Below are 10,498 nucleotides of genomic sequence, written 5' to 3'. Positions count from 1 at the left end.
TATATATATAATTTATGTCTTGGCTAGTGTGATTCAGTTGGTTGGAGTGTTATCCCATGCAGTGAAGAGCCTCGGGTTTGATTCCTGATGAGGGTACATACCCAGGTTGCAAGTTTGATCCCTGGTCAGGGGTTGTATGGGAGGCAACTGATCCATGTTTCTCTCTCACATGGATGTTTCTCTCTCTCTCTCTCCCTCTCCTCTCTCTAAAATCAATAAAAAAATACCCTCAAGTGAGGATTATATATGCATATCTATACTAATAAAAGGGTAATATGCTAATTAGACCTGGTCGACCAGACATCTTCCAGTTGTCTGGTCCTCCTTCCGGACAAAGCCACAGTGGTGGGGGCCGAGGCGGAGGTGGTTAGGGGCAATCAGGCCAGCAGGGGAGGGCAGTTAGGGGAGATCAGGCAGGCAGGGGAGGGCAGTTAGGGGCAATCAGGCTGGCAGGCAGGTGAGTGGTTAGGAGCCAGTGTCCCCTGATTGGGAGAAGGATGTCTGACTACTGGTTGGACCGGCAGTCAGACATCCCCTGAGGAGTCCTGGATTGAAGAGGGTGCAGGCCAGGCTGAGGGACAACCCTCCCCCCCCCATGCATGAGTTTTGCGCAATAACGGGCCTCTAGTATATATATATGTAATATATAATTTATTTGTTGTGAAGGATAGCACATATAGAAAAAAGTGATTAAAACATAAATTACACCTCAGTGAATCATTACAAAGTGAATAGAGAGGCAAGGTCAGCTTCATGGGTGTTGAAACACCTTTAGAAGGATCCTATCCTTAGTTTAATGCTGTACTTTAAATATTAAAATTCATAATTGCTCTTCAACAACTTTTTCCTTGGCATCTAGAAGCACATCTGGCTCCCACTCAACATCCCTTTGAAAGGAGGTTACACTGACTTCAGAGCCAGCCATGGCCTTTTCATTTTCACTAGGCCCCACAAATTATGTAGCTAGACCTATACACAAGTGAATAAATAAAACTCTGCCAACAACTCAGAGAAGCTCCTGGTATTCCCCTCACTACTGAAGTAAGAACATTTTTGAATTACCATTGTGATATCTTTTAACTTAGTGTTACTTTAGAAGTTTGAATATTTCTAATTTTATATTTATTTAAATTTCTATTTTTTAATTACAGTTTTACATTTAATATTATTTGTATCCAAACTGCTATTTCTAATGTAGACAGCAATTCCACTTCTTGTGGCATTCCACAAAATGTCACTAAAAAAATTGAAAGCAGGAACTAGAATAGATATTTGTATACTCATGTTCATAGTAGTTTTATTCACAATCATCAAAAGATGAAAGCAACCCAAGTGTCCATGGATGGGATGAATGGATAAGCCAAATGTGGCATATATATATCCAATGAAATATTATTCAGCCTTAAAAAGGAAAGAACTTATGATACAATGCTACAGCAGATATGAACCTTGAGGACATTGTGCTAAGTGAAATAAGCCAGTCAGGAAAGGATGAATATTGTATGGTCCACTCATGAGGTTCCTATGATGCTCTACAAGGCTAAGGGCTGATGAAGTCTGTTCTCTGCCTTCGTACCTCATCTTTTACCACATCCCCACTACTGCCCCTTGGCTTCCAACTGTCCAAGTGCCACACTTGATGAAAAGCATCAACAATGTCAAGGAGCCTGGGAGTGGGGGTGGTGTGGTCTTTGCCTGCCAATGAATCTGCAGCCTGGGCTCCTGGTAGCACCCTGACCTTCCACATCTTTCTCTGAAGGGCTCTGGAGTCATGCTAATGATTGGACTAGGTGAGACTTTGACCTCTAAGGAAGGAAATCAAAGAGAAAATTCCATTTGCTTTTATTTCTTTCTGGCTGTCCTGAAGATCTTTAAGCAGGTATGTGTTCTATGTCATTCACAGCTGAAATTTCATGTTAGCCACATTTATAGCTAAAAGGAACGTATCATTTTCTGCTGCCAGGTCCTAGCTAAACATTCTACCAGGAACAATTAGAACATTAAGTTGTTGTCTACATGTTTGTAGAGAGTTTTGCCATCATGGTTTTTCTAACCCTGGTCACTGTATTGAATATGTGCTGCTCAAGACTTTCCGTAGGAGAGTGGTCACCTCCACCTTGACCTGGTCCCCTTCTACAGCCCCACCCGCCCCTCACATCACAGAACACTTCTGCTCTGCTGTCTGCTTGATTTCTGTGATCGTGGCCTGGGCTTTTTCTTTTATGGTGTCCAAGTCCATGTTCTGAAGATTCTGTAACTGCCCCAGAATAGAATCCTTATCTTCTTCCTCCTCGTGATCTTCATCTACCATTTTTCGGAGATCTTCAGGCAAATCCACATCATCTCCAGCCATCTGGATTTGGTTCTCATCCATTTCACTCTATGTGGAAAAACAAATGTAGAAAGAGAGACCACTCTAAAACAAGCAAACAAACAAACATTAAAAGCAGCAGGAAAACAAAGGTCTGTTGAGGAATGAAGAGGATGGCATGCCTGGCTGTCTCTCAGCAGAGCCTTGGCCTGGGAGCTGTCATGGAGGCTAGAGGTCATGATTGAGTCACCTCTCTTTCAGTGCACTTGGGTGGATCAGAACCTCTAGCACAGTGGTTCCCAGGACCCAGCAGCCTCACCATCATGTAAGAACATATTAGAAAGACAAAGTTTCGGGCTCTACCCCAGACCTAGTGGATCAGATACCCCCAGTGGGGCCCAGCAATCTGTGTTTTAAGAAATCCTCTCTGTTGTGCTGATGATGCAAAGCTTGAGAATCAGGCGCTAACCGGGCTTCGGGCTTCAGGCTTTGGGCTTTGGCAGCTAGCAGCCCCGGGCTGTGACACAGTGGCCCTGGCTGATCTGATTCTGGAGGGTGGGGTTTGGGTTCACAGTGGCTGACAGTGCTCCCCCATTTTAGTCATCACTCTTGACTGGCAACTTCTACTTAACTATTGCCTCTTCTGTCCCTTCTACTAGATGGGGGCCCCTCATGGGTGCAGAATCTTGTCCACTCCAGCCTTCCATCCTTGGCACCTGGAAGCACGTCTGGCTTCCACTCAGCATTCATGACTAGTCACAGTTCGCCTTACAATTTCCTCTTGTGGTTCTCGGCATGGCTGTCCCCAGATTTCTAAGAGTATGTCAACTAATATCTTTGTTTTGTAATGAGAAAGAAGAATCTAGAGAAAAAATTTCTCTGGGAAAGGTAAGGGCTGTTGACATCCCCAGATGGCTGCTATGAGATAATTTTCTGAGATCAGGTTGTAACAGGTGCTAAACTGGGCCTCAGGGGCAGATAAGATTTAAGAGAACGTCAGAAAAGCAAATGATAGAAAATATCTAAGTAGAATTGAGGACCCACCTCGATACGTTGTGACCAGTCTTGAATTTGTCACCAAAGCACATGACAAATCACATAAATATAAAATTATCATCTTAGTCTTAATCAGACCACATAGATTTGGTTTTAGAAAGGTTTTGACACCTGCTGAGTCCAAGGTAGAGTTCAATCAGCATGTACAGAGAGCATCCCACCCCCTTGCCTGGGTATTTAGTAGTGATAACCATAAACAAATATTGGTTGTCTCCTGGTCCAAATGGTGAGCCAGGGCCATGTGTAAACTTGAGTCTCCATCTCCATCTCCCCATTCTAACTGTCCAAGGCTCCATATTTCTTCAGAAGATCCTTCGAGAAGCTGGAGGCCGCAGCCTTTCCATAGAGCGGTTTCCTGTATTTGTTTTCTCTGGGCAGACTAACAGCGAGCCTGACTCTAGAAACAGCTGGACAGGCAGCCTTCTGAAGACAGTACCCCAGAGGCATGGTCCTCACACAGGTCCTCCTGAAGGCCTCTGAGAAGGCCCACTCCCAGCGTCACCTCCCGAAGTCAGAGAAGCCTCTCCTGCACTTAGCCAGGCCTCGGCCCCTCAAAGTGCTTAATGGATTAATTAGTTCCTCGTCAAACTGTTGTGGGGATTAATTAGTTAGTTAATCCCCAGAGGCTCTCAGCCAATCCTCTCTGTCAATTTATTTTTTATTTACCTAGCCTAGCAGTTGCCTTCCTGCTGATCACACTCTGGGCAGTTTTGCTGGGAGGAGAGGAGACATGGGATTGCAGCCTGTAGAGTCACAGCTCATGTCAATGAGGGACCTCTGTCTTCTCTTATGTTCCCCGGAATAACATGTAATGATTTGAAAAGGCATTCCTGGGAGTTCTGACACCCCACTCCTCTAGTTGGTAATAAGATCCCAGGCCCTCAGGGGGGTGGGGGTTTGTACCGGGTCACTGTGACTCCTGCACTCATGGTCAGCCTCATGAGAAGGCCTTGCTCTCTTGGCACCTTACCTCTGGCCTAGGAATGGCCCATTTTTGCTCAATAGGCTCAGCTTTCCTAGCAACCTGGGCCTGTTTATTTTCCGTTTGTCACTAGGCCCTCAATTTTGGGAGAAAGCAGCCTAGACACCCAGCTTCCCTACCCGCTGTCAGACTCATCCTCGTGTTTATGGGACCCAGAGGATGCGCACTGATGGAGCTCCTGGTTCACCACCTGACCTTCTTTTTTCCAGGTTGTGGCTCCATCTCTCCCTGGGTCCCTGTGTGTATGCTTCCCAGATACCTGCCCTACTCTTCAGCCCTAGCAATACTCAGAACAGCAGCTCAGGGTACTCTCAGAATGACAGACCAGGTGCCGAGGCCTGCGCAGGCCCCGGAATGCATTTAGGCAGGGAATTTGGTCCTGGGTAGATAGAGTATGGTCTAAAAAGGGGTATGGGCTCTGGACAGGCCCATCCCTTTGGCCTTGCAGAATTCTCACCCTATGTGAAGGGGTGTGGCCTGAGAAAAGAAAGAGGGAAGCCCTCTACAGCATGCAGCCCAAGGCAGGTGGCCCAGTTATTCAGTCTAAAGGCAGTATTGGGTGCCATGGTTGGTGTGGCTCAGTTGGTTGGAGCGTCATCCTGTGCATCAAAAGGTGGTGGTTTGATACCAGTCAGGGCACATACCTAGGTTGTAGGCTCAATCCCCAATCAGGGGAATGCAGGAGGCAACTGATTGATGTTTCTTTCTCTCTCTCTCTCTCTCTCTCTCTCTCTCTCTCTCTCTCTCCCCCTCCCCCCCAATAAAAATAAATAAGTAAGTAAAAACAGGCAGTGTTGGGTGTGGTCAGTGGCTGTGGTCAGAGTTCTACAACCACCATCCTTCTAGAACAGTGATGGCAAACCTATGACACACATATCAGAGGTGATACGTGAACTCATTTTTTGGTTGATTTTTCTTTGTTAAATGGCATTTAAATATATAAAATAAATATCAAAAATATAAATCTTTGTTTTACTATGGTTGCAACTATCAAAAAATTTCTATATGTGACACAGCACCAGAGTTAAGTTAGGGTTTTTCAAAATGCTGACATGCCGAGCTCAAAAGGTTCGCCATCACTGCCCTAGAAGGACAATGCTACTGTCTGTCGGCAGCACAGTTGCTTCTGGTGATATTTCTAGCACTGGAATCAATTTCCTGGGCTGTGGACACCTTATGACTAAGGGTAGGACAGGGCCAGGGAGTGGCTAGAGGACAAATGACATGCTCTGGAGCCAAGCCTGGACTCCTGGCCTCATTAGCCCTGGGTCCTCACCAAGTGAGCCAGCTCAGACCTAACAGGCCAAGGGCCAGAGTCCCATTTGTAAAAGGCTGAAGCAGATGCACACTGCTTTCCTGCAGAGATGGCCTAGGACAGTGGGAAGATCATGAGGTTTGGAGTTAGGAAACCTGGTTCGTGCCCCAGTTCTGTCATTTGCCAACTGCATGACTTTGGGCAAGTCAACAAACATTTCTGGTGAGGGCCCCCTCAGAGGATTATTGAACAGATTGAATGAGACATGTTGTGAAACAGATTTGTAAACGTCCAAGACTGGGACAAACAGTGTCTGTGGTTATTAATGTTTTAGAGGAAGAAGGGCAACTTGGTATCAAGGTCTCTGCTAAAAGGGTCCCTGGGATAAAGAAGGCATGGACAGCGAAACAGATTGGGGAGGGGGAGGGTATAGGCCCTTAAGAGAAGGATCTGGGTCAAAGCAGGCAATTAAGGAGTATAAGTGGGGTTTACACAGAGGGCCCTGGGCAGCCTTGCCTTCTCCTGTCTAATGAACCGCCCTGCCAATGGGGCCTTGTCTACAATACAAACAATGAATGTTTTGTCCAGACTTTCTGCTACCCACTGGCAGATCTCAGGTTGGATATTTTGACACTGCTCACACATATAGGGAAGGCAGTCATGCCTCATTACATCCCACAAATGTAAGTGCAATTACAGCCAATATGATTCAGCTCCATGGAGGGGAGACTTGGTGCTGAGCACCAGCGCATGCATGAATGAATGAATAAATGAAGGAAGGAAGGAAGGAAGGAAGTGAACTAGCATACAATTAGGGGACTGATAAGCTACACTGTATTCTTAGAGGTTCTGTTTCAGAGGTCTTCTCATTTCTAGGAATCTTATCAATTTGGGATATTGTTTAATGCAGTTAAGAGCTCATTCTTTTTATGCCAACTGACTAGACTCAGTTTTAATCTCTTGGTTTTTAACCAGATTTATAATCTTTTAAAAAAAAGATATTTTATTGATTTTTTTTTTTACAGAGAGGAAGGGAGAGGAATACAGAGTTAGAGACATCAATGAGAGAGAAACATTGATCAGCTGCCTCCTGCACACCCCCTACTGGGGATGTGCCTGCAACCAAGGTACATGCCCTTGACTGGAATCAAACCTGGGACCCTTCAGTCCACAGGCCGATGCTCTATCCACTGAGCCAAACCGGTTAGGGCCAGATTTATAATCTTAATCACCAAGTACTGAATGCCCCATTACTTAAATAGCCCCATATCGTGCCTTTGCTCTTCTCTATGACTGATTGATGACTTTTCATTGAAAGATAAGCACGACCCTGGATCCAGACTTCCTATGCCCTGGCTCTTGATCAACTGGCCTTCATCTTGTAGCAAACTTGAGCTATAATGACAAACTGTCATGGGTGGTTATATAGCCCAAAAGCTGAGCGTTCACTAGAAGCGTTGTTAGAGTCTAGTCAACCAGCTTGGTGTGTAAGCAAATACCAGTGTGCTGGATGCTAGGTAGCTTTGATTTGTTTGGGGTTTACCTATTTTGGTCTACATCAGCGGTTCTCAACCTGTGGTCGCAACCCCTTTGGTGGTCGAACGATTCACAGGGGTTGCCTAAGACCATCCTGCAAATCAGATATTTACGTTATGATTCATAACAGTAGCAACATTACAGTTATGAAGTAGCAACGAAAATAATTTTATGGTTGGGTCACAATAGGTGGAACTGTTTTTAAAGGGCCAGAAGGTTGAGAACCGCTGGTCTACATGATACCAGACAGTTGGATTAATGGATTTATTTCATTTTGGTGAGTTGATCTAACATTTGATGTTTATATATTTGTGATGATCATGGACTTCAACAGTCACTTGTCTTCAACAACCACCCCTCACTGCCTCTAGCCCCGGTGATAGCAACCCCTGGTTCCTGTTCTGCCAGAGCTTAGGTGAGTGGGACTATAGAGCAAAGAATACAACCTGTCAACAAACACCTCCATAGAAAGTGAAAGCGAGCAAAGGAAGGGGGATCTGGGCCAGGCCAGAGGGGAGTAGGCATGAGGATTGTGGGGGCCAGACTCCTGTAGACATTCATCCTTATTCTGACCAGGGGACCTCGTCTTGCCCTGAAATTTACAGACTGAGTAACCGTGGGAAGTCTCTTTCCCCCTCTCAGCTGGTGTTCTTATCTATGAAGGGGAAATAATATCTCCCTGCCTTGCAGGGTGGGTGTGAGGGTTAGCTGAGAAAGCTGATGTGGCTAAGAAACATATATTACATTCTCACTGTGCAGGACCAGGGCACCAGGATTCTTTCTTCCCTTCTCATGTCCCCTTCGGACTTCAGTCCACAGCTCTTTCAAGGGTGTGAGTAGAAGGAGCAAACTGAACTGGGGTAGGATGGAAGGAGAAGGAACAGAGGGCCTGGCTGGGCCTCTGATGGCCCCCTCATCAGCCTTCTCCCCCGCTCCCCAAACAACTGCTCAGAAGCAGGAGGTTCCGGCGTCCTGCTGAGCAGTCCCTAATTCAAAGGAGGCGGGCAAAGAAAGGTTCACAGAATCATATCTTTCTTTAAGAGACAAATTTTAAATTCATTTCTAATGGAGATCTCAGTGTGATACTTTGAAAGACAATTCTATTGATAAACTGTCTTCTATCTTCATCTTCATTCAAACTGAACGATGCCCTTAATACAGCAGACAAACAACAGGTGTAACTAAATCATGGAGCTCAGCAGGGGGCATGACATTATTTTTCAACGACTAACCTAGATTGACAATTCCGTTAATAGGATTAGGGTTCTTTGTGGAACTGTTTTCTCTTATTAATTTGGCTTGACTTACATATACATTTTGAATTGGCTAGGAAGAAGGGGCACCTTTGTTTTAAGACATAATCTTGTGGTTTTATTTAAAATATACCACTTCCTCTAGTGGAAGAAATATGACATCTTAATTATAATGTCAAGGAGCCTTTGCATTTTAATTCAGAATTATAATTTTGTATTATAATATTTTGGTCGCAAATTCAGATGTGTTCTTTTCATGAAAATTTATTTTAAAATAACTGATGGCAGATAGATTCTTTCTGCTGTTTTTTATACTTTGTTCTTCAGGTATGGTTCCCCCCAACCCCCGCCTCTTTTTCCCAATAACATCAATCATAGCAAACCTTTTGCAAAGGTGTGTGTGTGTGTGTGTGTGTGTGTGTGTGTGTGTAACTTTCACATGCCAGAATCCATACAAGGCATTGAGATAAAGGTGAAAATCTGAGCCCCTTTTTGTTAAGCAGCACAGTGTAGTTGGTGAGAATATTCAGGGTGGAAAAGGCATAAGAGATGTACTCAGGTATTACAGGAGCAAGGAGGAGGGTGGGTAGAGAGATGTCATGGAAGGTTCTGGAAGAAATGGCTCTAGACCAAAGTCTTACAGGAGGGAAGGGGACCACAAGGAATAGGATATAGAGAACAAATAGGAAGAAAGTACAGTCCAGGCAGGGAGTAGCATGAGGCTGGAAAGACAGGAGCCACATCATGGGGCCAAGGGGTTTGACTTTATTCTAAAAAGTCATGGTATCTCTCTCTCTCTCTCTCTCTCTCTCTCTCTCTCTCTCTCTCTCTCTCTCTCTCAAATGGGAGAAACAGGATCAGATTTGCCTTTTGGAAACCTCACTCTGACATTTCAAGAGGAGCAAGACTCAAAGTCAAAAAGCTACTAAAGAGCTGTTGAAATAAAAGAGGTGAGGAATGATGAGGCCTGCACTTGGGATGGAATTGAGAATTGTTTAGGAGGTGAGATTAGCATGACATGATTATTTGCTGGAGAAGGAGAAAGAGTTAAGACTTCTGGTTTTCGGAGGGACGGGTGTAGAAAAGTGTAGGGCGGGGCAGGGGTGGCTGCGGGGAGGCTCGCCAAGGTGAAGCCAACAGGAAGCCCGGTTTAAGGGATAGTGAAGGACTCAATTCTGGAGATGAGGTTTGAGGAGCCCCAAAGAGAGGTGACATTTAGGGAGAAGGTGTGGGATGGAAGTCTGCACAGCAACACACACATAGGTGGTGGCTGGAAGCAACAGCAAAGTGTAGCCATCTGGGGAAAATGTTTGACTGGAGAGGGAAAAGAGCAGATGGAGGGAGCACCCTGAAATATCTGCAAATTTGGGGTGGACAGGGGAGGGTTAGCCATGAAGAAGACAGAGGAGAAATAGTTTGAGGAGAATGAGAACCAGAGAGTGGTGTCCAGAAGCTGAGAGAGGGCTTCAGGGAGGGAGCGGTGACCAGTGCCTAAGAAAACGAAGAGAAACAAAAAGATAATGGAAACATTTGATCGAGTGTCTGAAGGAGGAGTTTCAGAAGGACGGTGGCAACCAGTCCTTTAGGGAGGACACCTAGAAAGCACGTTTACTCTGTGTATTTTTTAAAAAAAAATATGGAACGCTTCACGAATTTGCGTGCCATCCAGCACATTTTAGTATATGTGCTGCCGAAGCGAGCACTACTCTGTGTATTTTTGTTCGGAGAGGCCAAAGAGAGGAAAACCTGAACATACAGGATTAATGGACTGAGATCCAAGTCCAATGTGAGCATCACGGCTTGCCATAGCACCTGAGGCCCTTCAATTACTGGTGATTTGAACACCAGAGGAAATCAGCAGAGCGGACGTGGACATGAGCATGATCATGGCCGATATGTTTTCTTAGATGTGCTGCAGATGCTGCCATTTGATCACTGCACTCATCTGACTCCTTGCGTCATTACTGCAATTAAATGTGGTCACCAGAAGACATGGGTATGACACATGGGATTGTCACTGACAGTAAACAACAACCTCAGAGAGGAGGCCTTTTATAGTTTGTCTCCTCGCCGCGTTTGTTTCCTTTCCCTCCTCAAACCCAGTG

The 10,498-nt window shown here is 45.2% G+C and overlaps 1 protein-coding gene across 1 annotated transcript in view; it reads right to left on the bottom strand.

The window, feature by feature from the left end:
• Nucleotides 1–634: 634 nt before the first annotated feature.
• Nucleotides 635–10,498, bottom strand: part of CPLX4 (complexin 4) — a 24,990-nt gene continuing 15,126 nt past the window's right edge. Inside the window, exon 3 of the mRNA XM_006764428.2 lies at nt 635–2,380. Coding sequence (XP_006764491.1) covers nt 2,153–2,380 — 228 coding nt within the window. The 3' untranslated portion in view covers nt 635–2,152. The remainder of the gene's footprint in view (nt 2,381–10,498) is intronic.

Source organism: Myotis davidii, unplaced genomic scaffold, assembly GCF_000327345.1.
Source record: "Myotis davidii unplaced genomic scaffold, ASM32734v1 scaffold38, whole genome shotgun sequence".
Taxonomy (NCBI): domain Eukaryota; kingdom Metazoa; phylum Chordata; class Mammalia; order Chiroptera; family Vespertilionidae; genus Myotis; species Myotis davidii.
This window is presented reverse-complemented; position numbering and strand designations above follow the sequence as displayed.